General features: G+C 31.7%; 1 protein-coding gene across 2 annotated transcripts in view; it reads right to left on the reverse strand.

The window, feature by feature from the left end:
• Positions 1-348: 348 nt before the first annotated feature.
• LOC113511167 (RNA-binding protein fusilli) overlaps positions 349-18,020 on the reverse strand; it is a 141,748-nt gene continuing 124,076 nt past the window's right edge. Inside the window, exons 11-16 of one of the 2 annotated variants that reach the window (XM_052900348.1) lie at positions 17,050-17,214; positions 16,108-16,188; positions 15,728-15,844; positions 14,890-14,974; positions 5,792-5,922; positions 349-5,194 (exon numbers count right to left, since the gene is read on the reverse strand). In XM_052900348.1, coding sequence (XP_052756308.1) covers positions 5,102-5,194; positions 5,792-5,922; positions 14,890-14,974; positions 15,728-15,844; positions 16,108-16,188; positions 17,050-17,214 — 672 coding nt within the window. In that variant the 3' untranslated portion in view covers positions 349-5,101. Of the gene's footprint in view, positions 5,195-5,791; positions 5,923-12,420; positions 14,975-15,727; positions 15,845-16,107; positions 16,189-17,049; positions 17,215-18,020 lie in introns of those variants that run through there. The other variant, XM_052900347.1, reaches the window with a different exon arrangement.

The raw sequence follows: 18,020 nt of genomic DNA on the forward strand, positions 1-18,020 counted from the left end.
GGTAGTGTGATGTAATTTACTGCTTGGATAAAGCAAAAAAGTGAATATAAACTTTTTTTTTTTTTAAAACGGTTTAGACTTTTTTGGGTTTTTCATTTATTAGCCTACTATAATAACATAGTAATATATAGACAAAATATTAGAACGAAAGTTTAGTGTGTTTTAAAATTATTAGAGTTTTAAAAAATATATAAAAAAAATTACAATGAATAGTCGCCAATTTCAATTAAGCGCTAGGGGTGGGGCAACTGCTACAAAGCATAGACAAAAAAGTATTTGTTCTTGTGTGTAGGTATGCTGGTGTAAGGTTATCGTTTTAAAATCATTGGGTTAAAAATAAAAAGTACATTGAAATTATCTAATTATTATTTATTCATCGGAACAATTCACTACTTTGTATGTATGATATGAAACCAAAATGTTTTGGCATTAAACGTCGGAACTTGTCTATATACTAAAATTGCACATTCTAATTGACTATACCTACACTATATAACATCTATTTACTAAGACTATAATTATCATTTATATTACTTTTATTCGGGTAATTTTGAATCTGGGAAAATTTATAAATTTATTTTTTAAATGTCAAGTCTATTAATTTGCAGTTAAAAAGATGAAGGAATTATAATCGAGTTTACCCGCATTTAAAAATTACCCAAAACATTTCAACAGACCTATAAAGAAACAAAGAATATAGGTAACAATTTTACAATCAAGATCACTTTCATTATAAAATATCACTGTCAAAACAATTTATAATTACAGTACAAAAGTAACAAAATATTCAATATCACTTATTATATTAACAAAGTTATATTAATAATTCCATTGTATGGAACATTGATCGATTTAATATTTTTGTTTTCTCATGATAAATATTTTCAATAATAGAATTAATTTAAAATTTTGTATTTGTAAATATATAATAAAAAATATCTTGTAAAAAATAAAATTCGTTGAAGCAGGAACAACGATAATATATTGCTATGTAAAATAAAATAATTTTAGTTAAAACAATCATATTATATCTACAAAATATTCAATTCACATATCCGGTTATGGGACATGCGGCAAGATTAAAAATTGGCGCCAAACTTTTTTATTTGGGATTCTTGCTCTTACGATATGTTACTTTCAATAATATAGAAACTGAGAATTGTTTCTTGACGAAATTAAGTTTTACAACCTAACATTAATATGATCTTTTATAATTAGGTACATAAATAGCAAGAAAATAAGGAATTAAATATGCGTATTTTTAAATTCTTTTTTTGTAGCATTAATACTAATACGCCTAGGGCGACACTTCCGAGGTATATATCACCGAATTGCGTCAAATTTGAGTTTCAAATAAAGACATTGTCATGGTTTAAAACTTATAAGTATCTATAATAATTTTAGGATTGAAGTATTTATTTATATTGACCTATTTTTTTTTTTGCCTTTGACCGTCATGCAATGCTAACATAAGGTAGTCCATACAGTTTCTGTTTCACGGTACTGAAAACTGTACGAAACAATATAAGTTAGTAGGTATTGTCAACACCAAAATTTGACCACTATATCCAGATTGTGAAAAATCTTTAAATGCCATAAACAATAAATCCTCATCCAATCATGTGTTAGGTACGTCGATAAAGATTTTATTTTAAAAATTAACTTCACCAAATTTTCCTTACAATGACAATCATCGTAATTAGTTTAGAATTGGCAAAGATATTACAAAAAATCGCTTTAAAAATTAACTGACTATTTGAATTGCTGAATATTGTGTGTATGGTATATACTAGTTCTGGAATTACAGAGGTATAAATTGATTTTGATGCTGACCATACTTTACTACAAAAGTGTAGAATACAAACAGTTACATGTCGGCCTAAAAGCGTAAATAAATTAACTCGTATTTTAATAGTATTTTATATGTATAATATAACTTAAAATATGTCACTATATTAAAATATACTATCTTGTAAGTTCATTCACAATTAATTGTGACGATAAACTTATTTTATATAATTTTATTTATTTATCTATGTTTATATTACAATTCATGGAAGACATTTTGATTTTGTTGTTTCGTTATAATATCTTATATATTATGTCAATAATAAAATTTACAAATAATAACTTAACTATAAAAAATAATAACGTAAAACAAAATTTAAGTAGGAAAAAACGGCCGATAGATAATTAATTAACACTAAGTATATTTTTATACCTGTAGAAGCTATAGGGCATGTTTTTAGGAAAAAATTGCGCGCCAAAAATTGAACGAACTGAGTGCTCAGTGTGATTACGATTGCATTTATGTTTACTCGATAAATTTGTATGGATATCTGAGTTTCTGGAACTATCCGCTAGAGGCGCTAGTTTTCAATAAAAACCATAAACATGGCACAATGTACAAATTTATCGAGTAAATGTGAACAAGTTTGTAACTAAACAGAATAAAGCGAATAAGTCCGTAATCTTTACAATTCACACTAGGCACTCAGAACCCGTACATGATTATTATCGATGCTCGCCATGGTTGGTGTTCTAACACCCAAGTCGGTAAACTTTCAAGGAATACATTAGGCGTTTATGTAGAGACTAGTGATTTCAGATCACGTTGTTTTTAATCGTCCACTCATTTCCTACCGTCACATTTGAAATAGAAGGCTTATTTATAGGTGATTTTTTTTTATTTTACTATATTCACTTCCATTTGGCAGGTGTCATAAAACATTAAAATGCCTGCATTTGTGCAGTGAGCTCTAATTTACCGATTTCTACGTATTGTATGAACATCGTAGTAATAAACAGGCCCAGTACTCATTGATAAAAATTCAGGTACGGTAAGATGGTTTTAGAGTAATTTATGAAAAAAGTAGTTTACGTTCTTGTCATTGAAATGCCAACCTTGTTACGTGATACAGCGTTAAGTTGATATTTCAATAATTCACTGCAACTACTTTTTTTATTTTTATTAAGTTATAGTCTCTATTATTAACACAAAATTAATTCACTATACCATCTTTTTTCACGTTCTCGACTTTTCTCTATTACATTAAAATTATATAAATGCGATGGCGCATTAAAAATAATATCAAAACATTATTTTAATATTCACTTAATTCTATGTTGGGCCGTAGCATTTTCTAAACCAAACACAAACGAACCTATGTTTATAAACTTTCTTACTTATTCCTATCAACAAATTCTCTACTGACCTTTACATATCATTTGGCCTTATTTTACAGTCAGCTCCTTGTTTATTATAATAATGAGCAAATACAAGTTATTTTCATTACCATTCAGTTACGTTGCACTCGTGCGTTCACATTATGGCATATATTGTTAAAACAACTTATATATTTAACAACTAATTGAGCGTTCCCTTATGTATTAATTAGGCAATAAGTGACAACATATAACTCGTTAACATAATTATCATTTTTGGTTCAATTTCTACAAAAATAATTAACAAACAGCACCTATATATCACTGTGTTTACATACATTCGGTTTGAACTCTGAGATAGTGGATATAATCGGCAATATGTTATCATGACAGAACCTTTTCACAGTGACTTGTAATGCAATCAAAATAAAGAACACGACTCACGATCATAGATATGTCCCTATATAAATTTTGTAACTCTAAAAGTTTAATAAATATTAATTAAAAAAATTTATGTATAAAAATTGAAATGGATGTTTATGCAAACCCTACTTTTGTTGTTATGTGTTCTTATATTTATTGTGATTGCATTTCTTCACTTGATTTCTGCGGAATGACTTTTGATGCAATTGATTAGAGAACAGAATAAAATCATGTCGAAAGGATGTCAAATAGATGTTTATAATTGACATCTATTCGACAATTTCGATACGATTCCAACTCGGTTGCGTCAAATATAACTCCGCAGTATACAATATATAAGTCCTGTATTGGTTCCATTTAGTCGAGTGTGTTTAAAATTATTTAGTTTTTGGAAAAAAATATATTAAATTATGACGATGTTGCTAATTTAATAATTATATATATATAATACCTAAACATAATTCGTGATAAAGATTATATTTAGAAAATATCTCAATTAATAAGCATTTAAATAATATAAAATATATTATCGGGCCTAACGTTTATAATAATAAACATTTTTTCTCAATACAATTCATAATAAATAAACAATATCAAACTAGAATACATTATATACAATTTGTATTTCGTTGTTTAGTTGCGAAAGTGCTTCTTGTATAGAAGCCGAATAATATTTGTTTATAAAATCTATTTAATAAATATTATATAATTTAATAATAAAATCTATTCAGATACAATGTTATTATATCTTATAATATCACTATCTTTTTGAGCCATTTATATCTTTTTTTTTTTAGAATGGTTTTCTTAAATATTCATATTTTTTTTCCTTTACAATTGTTTTTGTGAAATTTAATTGGCGGATATAATTTAATTAAAAAATGTACCGATATTGATATATTTATAATAAAATAAAAAGGCAAGATGAAGATTCGCTCCCTTATTTATAAAAACTAAAACCTACAAACCTATTTAAACTATTACACTGTTTTGTCACTTTCTATCAAATTAGGAGTTTAACAAAAAAGAAAGAGAAAAAACCGTACAATAGTTAAATAAGGTTTATGAGAGCTTTAACGTTTTCATGAATAAGGAGGTACATAACTAGGTAGATAATCTAATAAAAATAGTATCAGGAACAAAGAGAAAAATATAAAGTAGGATACTAAGTATCAAGAATAAATGATTTTTTTTGAATTCTCATAATTATTTTATATTTCATACATTTCAATATTTCGTTAATTCAGTACTAATATCAGCGTACCTCGCGGTATCTTCTTTTACTTTCTGTTTTCTATAATTTATTTAGTTTTATTGCTTTAACCATTGTTCATATTGTAGTATTTTATATTACAACAGTAGGTTAAAATAACTTCAATCAGTCATTAGTTTTAAATATAAAAAAAAAAAAACGATAACATCTGTTTTGAAGTGATTCGCTTTAACGGTTCCTTTTTTAAATTTACCCGCCAACTTTGACATGTACTTTTTTATTTAATGTACTTAAATAGTATTAGTTTACTATGAAAATCGGCCATTCGGGGCAAGCGGTCGGGGGAGGAATAGGCAGGGGCGAGCCACCACCTACTGACACCACCTCCGGTATCTGCGAGTGAAAAATATAATACGAATGTAAATAAAAGTACCTATATCAGTTTTCTTGGATCTCACGACTAAGTGGCTGAATTTATTTTAATGAAATTTTGTCATAAATGAACCTGAAAATCTATACTCTATCGGAAGTGAAATGAGATAAATTATGTATAAAATAAAAATACATTATACAGCGTCACCTATTTCCGAACTAAGCAGATCATGTACGAATAATATAGGTATTAGGCAACAAACAGAGATACTTAGATCATATATTATATTATACATATATGGTCAGGTCAATAAGAACAGATTTGATTAAAAATGCAAATGTTTGTGTCGTGCGGGGATCGAACCAGCGACTATCAGAAAGTGAGGTAGCGTCTTATACCGCTAAATCACCTCGATCGTAATCTAATACTCATTTAAAATCTAAATTAAAAAGTGAGATAAATTTATCTCAATATATTTTAAAATAAAAGTCAGCTTACAAAGACAGTATTAAAATAGACATGTCCTAACAAAATCCTGACGCATGGTAACCCTATTACCATCAATATATGAATGATTTTTAAAATATAAAGTTCATTACGACCTTACCAATACTTACCATGGTCTGGGGATGATGGGGCTGGTGATAATAATGCGCTGGGGACACGGGCGGCGTCGGGTACCCCCAGTACACAAGCGGCGGTGGCGGGAGCGCCGGCCCCATTGGCGGGTAATAATATGTCAGAGGACCTGTCATGAATAGTTTTATTAGTTTTATTTTATGGATACACCAAGTGGTGGTTTTATAATGCTATATTGAGATTCAATTTTGAGAATAAATCATGTAATAAGCACAATGTTCTATTTGGATTACCGTTTTGAATTAGAATTAAATATTAATATTATAAATAAGCATTTCATTAAAATGAGTGTTTTCTTATAAAATTTTTGAAAACTGTATAATTTATTATAAATAATAATAATAATGATAGGATACAACAAGAAAGTAAATCGGCAGGGTTTACTCCCTTGTTAGTCCCATATTAATTTTGTAACATTTTTTTTTTATCGAACTCGTTATTAAAATATGACTAGGTAAGTTAAATGTATTGTTTCTTAAACTATTTTGTAATTTTTTATTTTACTTAAAAGGATGAAACTTTTTAAAGCAAATAGACAATAGATATATAGTTTTTTAAATGTTATATTAATAATTATGATTTAATTTTATCATTAATCCTGTAATTTTTTGTACCTAATAATGTAGTATGAAGAATTAGAGTATATATTTTCCCAATAGATAATTTATGATGATAGATATAATACTGTGAATTGTGGAACTTTGTTCTGTTGAACAAAATTATATGTCATGCGATTTTGTTAGTCACAGTACGATTTACGTTATGTAAAGGATGTGCAAATAATTGGCACAGCCCTAAATGCTTTCCAATATATAAATACATTTATATGAATACCAGTTTTTATAAATACCATTTATAAGTTTAATCACCCGCTATGTGTCTAATGTTACATATTTTTAGAGACCCTATAGTTATACAGTGTATTCGTAATGTATTTTGGAAGTGAATAGTAAAATGTTTAGCTGATTTATCGTATTGTATTTTTTTCTTTATACGCGTACTGGTAATATTTCTGATAGTGGTAAGTAATTAAAATGCTATTTGCTAGAACTTAAATCATAAAAAAAGTAAATAATAAAGTAATAGTAATAAACAATAAAATAATTAGTAGATAATATTAGAAGGATGAAAAATTATAGTTGTACACTCGAAATTATATAGTGTGTCCTCGGCCGAGAGTTGAAACTAGATACATCAAGAATATATCTATAATATATATATATATATATATATATATATATATATATATATCAAAATCATCAGTGCAGTGATTGAAATAGAATTATAACAGCCACAATATAATAATAGAAAAAGACAATTACGTTATTTAGTTGAAAATTACCAGTATACATATATTAATATATATTAAAAAAAAAGTCTTAAATTACTTCAGCTAAACATTTTCATGCCAGTGTGACGTCATACGGCACATGGACGAACAAATGTAGTTATGTAATTAAAAACAAGATGAACACTCACCAGGGTCTCAACGCATTAACAGTCCACCAAAGCAGTGCGCAACTTACACCAATACTCTGATTTGTTTGTTACACACGTCGCCGATGCCGCCAACCACCAAGCTAGTCTGCGGACTTTACCAAACTTATGCTTGCCTAGTATCCCTCGTACTTTTAGCACCATTATTGCAACCTCAAATTCTTAGTTAAAATAATATTATTATCTTAATGTAATTCTTTCAATTTGTTTGTGCGCGTTAATTTAGTTATAATTATTTATTTGTGAAAATGTGTCCTAATTAGTAACGAAAATGTTGTCCCTGTAATAACAATTATGAGAAAATTTTGCTCATATTTGTAATATCATTATTATTAATTGGTTAAACGAAACTGAGGTTGCAATTAAATAAATGCGATAATAAAGAGTAAGAAAGAGCTTTATATATCACGTGACCCACAACAAATGAAGTAGATACTTACGCCATCTGGTTATGCCAAAATGATGAATACTTGGTGTACCACTAACATCCACCCAGCCTCTAAAGGGCGTTTAGACCTTACCCACGGTTCCTTTCTCTAAAATAAGCACATAAAGGATTTCTACAACACACTAAGCTGAAATTCACCCCATTTTACATGTTTATAGTTTTAATTCTATCACCTGTAGATTCCATGCATATTTTCGAAGCGTATAATAAATAATATTGTAGGATATAATTTTTATTTGAGAATATAATGCCATGTTGAGTAATTTCTAATTTTGAGGTAACTTTAAAGTTTCAAAACATATTTAATTCTTATTCATGTTAATAAGTATTATTGTTGCGTACACATTGAAAAATATTTACATTACATTATGTTACACCAAAATTTAATAAATTTAACTCAACATGACTGTAAACTCATGAAATTAAAACGGTTTATGAATGGAATAAGAACATTCTACTTCGCGTACCGAGGTAGAGTTTTAGGAAATCTTAGCCTGTGTCTACCATTATTCATGGATTAAATGAAGCATTATTGTGCTTAGATATATGTACTTGTTTTTTAAACTTTCAGAACTGAAGACCCTGTTTCAGAAGTTTGAACAAATGACATAAGTGTAGTTAATGAAGCTATGTTAGGAGGCGGGATAGAGGGAGTGATTGTGCTATTGTTTTCCGTGAGCTTGTGAAGGAAACAAGACTATGTCAGCTTTACAGTAGAGATACTGAAATCCACAATCCTTAATTCGACGCGACAATAATCGACACCATGTCGAAACGATTATTCCTTATTTTTGAAATATCGAACCGATAATACGTAATTTATTAAGCTTTGAATGAACTAGCCTTTGATTTATGTTTATATTCATAAGTTAAATATCAAATTAAGGAGTACCTAGGCATCAGAGGTAGAGTTTCAGAATGTTTGAATTCGTTGCAAGATTCTTTAATAAGTTTACCCTGTATATGACTACATTTATATGTAAACGTGTTTAGCGTAATATACGAGATACACTGATATTTAAATTAATAGTAAAATAAATAAACTATTGCATAAGTTGGCGTGAATTTACAGGGTACAGAGGAATAACACCTGAGTCCTCAGGAATGACGCATGGGGGGTATCATGGACGAAACAGTATACTCTGTTATGTCCACGGTACTGCTCATGTCTATAGGCGACGGTTATCACTTTCCATCAGGTGGACCGTCAGCTTGTTTGCCATTCGAAGTTGTATAAAAAAAAGTAAGAGTCGATGTACAAGTTTGTTTGTTAGCGGTGCACAAGGATAGATATTTGTTACATAATATAATAATTTACACCACCATTTATGCAAGATTGTAAAACTACTAGGAAATTCATAAAAATATATCTTTCAAAACTATCGCATTCACTAGTGACATTTGATCATAATTCAACTATAGATTTTGTTAAATATATAGAAAAAATTAGCAACTCTTAAACTGCCCAATAGAATAATATGATATATATATATGAATATATTAATATGAATTGATAATTAATGAAGTTCACTTTGATAACACAGAATATTCGGCCACTCACCTCAATAGTGTTAGTAACACAAACACATCCTAACATGAGCATTTGATAAGGAAGCTTACGTAGTTAGTAATCTCCTTCACAAGTCGTCTTCTACGTAATGAAGCCTTGTTCAGAATATAAATAGCACAACCAACCTTCAATGGCGGTAGAAGATTATAGTATATTTATATTTTATTGAGTAATCAACTATTTAAAAGTATACACGCTTAATTATTAATTCTGTAATTAAATAAATATATTTGCTTACTTTTAAAGTTTATTGTTATAACCTTGAATTATAACAAGAAACTTTAAAAATAAATACATTTCATAATTATAGTCTAAAACGAATGTTAATATGAATGTATGAATTATATGTTTCAAGAAATGAGAGAATTAAAGTCTTAAATTCCCGCCTTCTTCCACCGCCAAAGCAACCACATACCAAAGAAACTCGCAATAAATATGATCTAACACGTAAATTATCATTTTATTTAAAGTACGCAGTAAACTATAATTAGCCAACTAATATAATTATAAAAAGAAACTCATTATCGAACTAACAAGGTGAGACAGAAGCTTCGTAAACCGACTTCCGAGATAACTTAGTGCTACTCATTTCATTAGATTTTATAAAAGTTCTTTATTAAATTCGTAAACGCCCATTCTAAATAAAGGTATGTAATTTTGGACTGATTCCGTGTAAACATTATTCAATTTTGTATACATTTTTTAGGACTAGTATTATACTTATACATTTGTTATATAGTTAAAATTTTCGATTTGGAATTTGCAATATACTTTACGGTTTAGTACCATTTAACATCATGTTATAAAAAATGTTGCACATAAGTATAGCAATTTTGCTATATGTTGAATTAACGAAATTTTAAATATAAAACCTCGCATTTTAGCTGAGAAGAGTCCACAATTACAGACCTTTACTGTTGTGGGGCTCTCATAAACGTCACGACGCCCTCACACCACGTGTCCCCCAGTCAATACGCAAATATTTCAATGAAATTTAGTGCAACATTTTTACAGTGGCAATGGTACTGATTTTGATGGCGTACTCTAAAAACAAGTTAAACTTAGAGATAACCTTGGAAAATAAAAAAGTTAAACATAACTTTTGAATTGCACAACATTCCCCAAGGGACACGGACTCTCCACAAGGGCTCTAAATCTGTCACGTGACTGCAGGGTTGGTATCAATGGTGTACATTTTTTATTATATCTATGTTTATGCAGTTTAAAAATAAAGTTAATTATAACTAATCATCGACGTTTTAATATGTATTCGAAATTTAAAATTGCAGTAGTATGCCGTCGATTACGAAAATTCCCGGACATTCTGACACCCTGTATAAACATCATCACAACATCAATATATTTATTAGGTATACAAAGCACATTAATTAATTGCGAATACATGGTGTTTTATAAAATACAACATGCACTAAATATCATTGGAATAAAAATTTATTCATTTAAAGTAATAAAAGACGAAATATTGAAAGCATAGAGAAAGTATCAAAGGGCAGTAGAAGAGAAGCTTGTGTAAGTACAAATGCGTGTTAATGACTGGAGGATACCAGATCACCCCTGACCGTCATTGCTGTTATGGTATAAAAGTTCACTTTACGACGACAAAGATGACCATACAGAGACCCCTGAATAGGTTATCCAAAAAACATAAAGTATCAGTTGTTCTGCATTGTAAAAACCTATAGAGTGTATAATATATAATATTAAGTAGTTTAAAAGTATAATTACATCAAAGCAATTAGAATTCAATACAAAATCGACTATGAGAACCATAACACCATAAGCTAATCGTGTAGATACAAATTATATGAGACAGTAACATAGTATCGCTGTACGTTATGTATCCGGACGAAGTGTGCTCTGGAAAACGACAAAATACAAGCAAATTCATTGTTGTAATACACCCCGGTTCATTTCGACGAGCCATGCAAACCTTTCCAATAAATTTAAGCGGTCCATGCTAAACCCATAGTTGGTTTACGTTATGTGATAACCGTTTTAACATAAAGTGCCACACTTACCGAATTCCCGTTGTTCAATCACGCCCATGCACATTTTCCATAACACAACCAGTTCGGATACACCAAATTATTACAACACTTGGTTTTTTTTTAATTATTATTGATAAACACATTATTGCATCGTAACTAAGGTAAACGATTGCAACTTTGACAGTGTAGACTTTGTCCCTTGCCGTATTAAATTATAGGTAACAGTGTAAAGATATGAGCACAGATAGACGTCAAAAGTAAATTTCGAATTATGTGAAAACAGCGCGGTTTTAGAGATGTTTCTTTCCATGAACATTTAGGTTATGAGTTAAGAGACTACAGCATAAGCTTCTTCGAAAATGGAGTAAAAATATTTCCTTTTTGTGCGTAATGCCCCTGGTATGCATGCAAGCGTTCATATATATATATATATATATATATATATATATATATATATATATATATATATATATATATATATATATATATATATATATATATATATATATATAAATGAAGTTTTGCCAAAGCAATGCTTGGCAGACGGGTTGGCAACCGTAGTTAGGCTTTTAGAGACGTTTTAATAGGGACCTTCCCTTAGTGGCCTCTTACGACACCCATGGGAAAGGAAAGGGTGGATCATTCTATGCCGGGGACACATGACATAGGTTATGGTAACTGTTTATTGACCTGATTTTAAACATTCTTTTCATTTTTATTCCAGAGGGAGACTTTGTACAAAAGTTGATTGCTTGGGTACCTCTGTCCCATTCGTGTTTCAACCGTGAAGCAGTTGTGTTCGCATGGCTGTGTTTCGGTTTGAAGGGTGGGACATGGCGTGAATTTACAGGGTACAGAGGAATAACACCTGAGTCTTCAGGAATGGCAACGCATGGGGGGTATCATGGGCGAAACAGTATACTCTGTTATATCCATGGTACGGCTCAGGTCTATAGACGACGGTTACCACTTTCCATCAGGTGAGCCGTCACCTTGTTTGCCATTCTAAGTTGTATAAAATATATATATATATATATATATATATATATATATATATATATATATATATATATATATATATATATATATATATATATATAAATCTACATTATTAGCGAGTGAAACAGGTTAGATATTATTTTCGAAAATTCTATATGCCCGCGTGAAGTCGAGCCGGATTGTTAGTATTACGATAAAGTAAATATTTATTTGCTAATAGACGCCACTGTTAGCTGTCAAAATGGTAAGGGACAGTGAATGTATTTCAGCTTTATTGTCAAAGAGGCAAAACGTAAATATATTTAGATATGACAGAACAAAGATTAGTCATTACACCGTGTTTTGTGACTGAAGCCCCATACCTATGTTTGTGAATACCGAGACAATGGCAACACCATAAACAATTACGTTAACTTTATAGGGATTTCTAAATAGATCCATTATAGGTACAAAACACCATACTTTGAACACATTTCCATAAGCTTATCAATTTTTAGGCAATATTTTATATTATTTTTTTTGTTAAGCAAATTTATTTTCTTTAGCGCTTAATTACATTATCAATATATGATTATTTTATTATACATTGATCTCCTTCGTTAACATAATACAACTTTTTGAAACCTACATTCATAAAAAAATGACGAGCACTTTTTAAGTGTTTGTAAACAAATCTATTTAAATAAAGATGATTCAAATTTGAAGTTTATTCTAATTTCAAATTTTTAATAACATATATATTGCTAAACATATTGTTTCCAACCAGTATTTTAGTAGAAATGTTTGTATATAAGAAAAAAGATATGATAATGTATATAAATACATAATATATGTTCTGCATGTATTATACATAATACATATACATGTATTGTGCAAGATTTTACTATCACTGGGTGCATCATTAGCATATATACTATATAATATAATGATATATTCTATGTTTTTAATATAAGTATAAAAATTGATACTGTAACATAGCGCATAGAGGACACTTGAAACTTGTTAAGAAATGTGTTCAATATATTTTATTGAATTTTAATACCGATATAACTATACTATGTGGTGTGAGGTTTTGAACAATGACGTTAAGCTAGGTGGATATAATGCTTTAAATTTGTTAAAATGTGAACAATATAGAGATGAGAGGTTTGGCTATAGGGTATCAGGAAGCAGGAGAGGATAGATGCCATATTTCGAACGCGATTTAGGTACCGAAGCTAAAATAGCAATTCCAAAATCGACTTGTAAAAAAAAAACGTAACAACGTTTCGCAAAAAAAAAAACTTAAAATATAATAATATGATCTAAAAAAAAAACTGTATATTGACCGCAAAAGGTGCATTGTACTCGATATAGTATTAAGTACTCGATTATTCGCATAAGTACTTCAAGTACTTATTTAGAAGGTATATATTTTTTTAGACTATCACTCAGCCTTGACGATTTATGTCTTTTAGCTAATGGAATGTCTACAGTTAAAAATCACAACAATAAAAAGTATCTCGCAATAGATATATTACCACAAACAACATTAAAAACTAATTACCTAAATATATTGTCAATGGATAAACAACCTTTCTCATTTTAAACTACAAACTAATAGTACTAATTCATAGTGCAACAGTATTTAAAGTCAGTACAAAATCAACAAAAAAAAAACACTCTGATTTCATGTAAGTACACAAGTATATCTAAAAATATCGAGCTGCTGTTATTAGCTGCCGTTATAGAATAATAAATTCATGACAATAAAGTTAAAACAACGAAAACATAGGGAAGGCACACGGTGGTAGTTTCAAAAACTATTTGAGCCTGTTGTCACATTTCATACCCTGTTCAATTTAACTACCGCATCGTAGTTGTGTTATTCGCAAGTCTTTTAATTATATATGTTATTTAGCTTTACATAAGTAACACCGGCGCCGTTGTTAACCTTGACGTGTACACCATGTCAAAGTTAGACTGTCCAAGCGATATGAAATTGTGGGACATTTTTACCGTATATTTAAACACCGGGGTAGTACGGGTAAGTAGGGAACATTGGCAGCGTAGCGGTGGGGAACGACGCGCTCATAGAGGCCGGGAGCGCTGTAGACAAAGAGCCGTACCCTGCTGGCAGAGCGGTGGGTATAGCCGCGGGCAGACCACTACCGTACGTCGAAAGCATAGAGTTCGTATTAGCGTACGAGAATATCGGCGGGGACGTGCCGTAGGACAGAACAGGGAGGGACAGGGCGGGCGCCATCTGCGGGGGGAGCGTGTAAGGTCGTTTGGCCGGCGTCGCCTCCGTGGGGGTGAAGGCGCGGTCGTAGGTTCTCTTAGTAGGCAAGATCGTCTGCTGAGCGGGGAGGAACTGAGGGATGGGGTAGGCGGGCCCGGCGGGGGCGGGGGAGCGGACGGCCGTGTAGGTGGGCAGCAGGGGCACCATGGGGGAGCGCAGGGAGGCGAGCAGGAGGTTCTCGTGCTGGCGCGCGATGAGGCTCTGGTGCGCGATGTGCTGCGCGAGCAGGCGCGGCGCGGGCGCGGCGGCGGCCGGGGGGGGGACCAACGTACCGGGTGAGAGCACTTTCGGCGAGGTGGCCGGCGTCACGCCGCCGGTCAGCACCAGGTTCATGTCGTCGCCGGAGCACTGGAACACCTGCACGGAAATATATATTTTTGTCAAACATGCTTGGAAATGTGAGCATTATTTCGACAATCTTCTTCGAGATAAATCAAAATTACTGTACTGGCCAGATACATGCGGGCAGCGGCCGGCAAAAGTTGTATGAAAATCCATATCTGTCGTGTTTTGCGGCCAGATAAATTACTATGTAAACTCATATCTGTTCTGTAATTTAAAAATGGAATGACTTTTTACTTCGAAACATGGCTACTAAGGAGGTAACTAATACAAGGTTTTATTTAAATTTCGAACTGGCTTGCAAATAGAAAGCTGTTTATTGAAAAAGAAAACAAAGGAACATTATGGCGCGTGAAAAATTATTATTGTTCGTTATTCGTCATTGAATTTAAAAAGTAAAATTGTGTTTTTGATTTCCGCGCATTGTTTGAGAAAAGTACTATACAAGCCTTGGCCACAACTAGGCATTGATAGACTCACGTATGTGTGCCTCGGCCCCGCCTCGGCCCACATTTGCACGTTCGTCCATCAATGCCTCAGTTGCTAGCCGCTGCAGTAATGTACTATTTTTAAATACATAAATTCATTTCATTAGAAAATGATAAAGTCTCTTACTGACATGTCTAGTTGTCAATTATATCAAGGGTAGGAGAGACACATAAAAACAAAATAAATCAATGCGTTCCTTTGATAAACCATTGGCCCAATAAAACAAAAGCACAGTCCAATTGAAAAGCCAAAAAAAAAATCTTATATGATTTTACTTACTTCGATGTACCGTTGCTTTTTCCCAAATGTCATGTACCGATGATGCTTTTGCTGCGCGCACAAGAACGCGCTCGCTTCGCTGTCCATTTGTATGAACGCTTCGCCGCTAGGGTGACCCTGTTTTATTGCGTGAATAAGGAAATATATAATAATAAATAATAATATGATATTTATTACTTATAAAGAGTACAATATAAAATAGGTACATTTGTATTTAAAATTGAGGAGTTCTTTGGTCAAGAAGTCTTAGGTCTTGTACTGTTTAAACCTGTACTAGATATCTGAGATATAATGTAATAAGTATATATACATATACTCGTATATGATTTTACGATGAATAAATGTAGGTTTTAATCCAAATCCGTAAAGATGTCACTTACTTGAGCATTGTAAACCATATGTACACCTTGGACCACTATGTTTTTGGCAAATTCATCCAAGAATGTCAGTATGTGCTCGACCTGCAACAATGTATAAATGATACTGTCGATTTAGTATATTTGCTTATAATCTGAAACTTTAATTTACATTTTTTTTAACAATAGATCCAGAATTAGAATAGATTCCGAGTCTACTAATTACTACTTTTGAGGATACTAACTCAACAGCTGAACGCGCCGTGTTAGTGTGAAAGTTCGAAATTTTCTATCGCTTATTGCTCTATGTTCCTTTGGAAAAAAATATTCAATTTTACTGATAGATATTTGTTTTTTTTCAGCGGTGGATTAACGGGGGGCGGAAGGGGTTGCTCGCACTCTGAGTCTCTTATCCTGGGGGCTTCCATACGCTTTCATTTTATTAAAATTTCACTTACAAGACTTTAACTAAATAAAGAAAAGTTTTAAATAAAAGATTTTTCGACGACGTCTGGAAAATGTTTTGGACTTTTCATTAGATGTAATCGCGATATTGGTTCTAGTTAATCTCCGAAACCGCTCAACCGATTTAAATGAATATTATAATGTGTATTGTTTGCTCTGACTTTAGAAATAGGACAATTTATATACCAATGAATAAAAAATAGACTCGGTAGATGGCGGTGGGGGGTTTCATTGATAAATGCATAACGGAAATGGCCGTATGGTTTCGACATAGAAAAGATTACTCCTTTCCCATGGGACTTGTAAGATGGGACTAAAGGAATTTAATAGTCGAGGGATGGGCAGCAGCGTCTTCTAAAACACTACCAAAAGCTTAACTGGGGTTACCAACTCGTCTGCTTAGTGTTGCAACTACTGGTAAAGTGGTTTGTGTTCAGCAGTCGATGTAACAAAATTGCTTAATTTTATATGTAATTGATTATAGAAGTAATAAATGTATACCTGCGCTTCGTATGGTAAGCCCCGTAAGCGGACACAGTCCTTGGCTGTGCCGGATGTGATCACGTGTTGCGGCACCAACACGGGTAGTAGGCCTTCCGAGGGAGCTGGTGCCGCTGTTGGCGTGCTCGCCGTACTGGATCGAGTCTCTAGTGATCTGTTCAGGACCTGTAAATGAAGTTATGTTTACTTCAGGGTCTTTTTTATGATATTTCCATTCTAGGTTAACAAGCTGAAGGCACTTCTGATGCAAAATGGTGACCATCGGCAACAGACATGAACAGCACCATGGACTGCAGTATAGTAATGCAATGAACCCAGTAGTTTTCCACCAACAATACTAATGTAAAACGTAATGTTAACTCTACTTAATGTATCCAATAGTAATTAAGGCTACATATTAATGCGTACGTATGGTACAAAGGGTTTTATGGAAACATAACTAGTTGAAATTCTCCATTGCACAACCGTAACGGATTGCAGTAAACGAGGTGCATGTGGTGCTAGTGATGCAAACTAACGCACGACTTAATCTCAAGGGCGCGCTGAGGACATAAAAGACATTTGTAATACTTTACTAATATTGTAAAAAGACTTACAAAAGAACTGTCATAAAAGAATTTTCACAAAAGAACCGCCTTCAATTGTAATAAAACCAGTTGTTTTGGTCTAAAAATTAAAGTACTTAATCGATTTTGATAACATTTCTATGGGACCAATCTGTAAGTATATACTATCATATAAAAAAATCTCAAATCGGTGCATAACTAAACGGAGTTATGAGGTAACAAACATAAAAAAATAATACAATTAAATTAAATTGAGATTCTCCTTTTTGAAATCGGTTGATAAATGTGAAAGTGAGTTTGTCAGCTTAGAATTGTCTGTATTGTTTGTTGAAATTCAACATTTAAATATATACATACATATACATTAAAATAAACGAGAATAATAAGTCGCCGTGTGGTCCCGGT

Source organism: Galleria mellonella, unplaced genomic scaffold (assembly GCF_026898425.1).
Source record: "Galleria mellonella isolate WM207_F2 unplaced genomic scaffold, CSIRO_AGI_GalMel_v1 utg643, whole genome shotgun sequence".
Taxonomy (NCBI): Eukaryota; Metazoa; Arthropoda; class Insecta; order Lepidoptera; family Pyralidae; genus Galleria; species Galleria mellonella.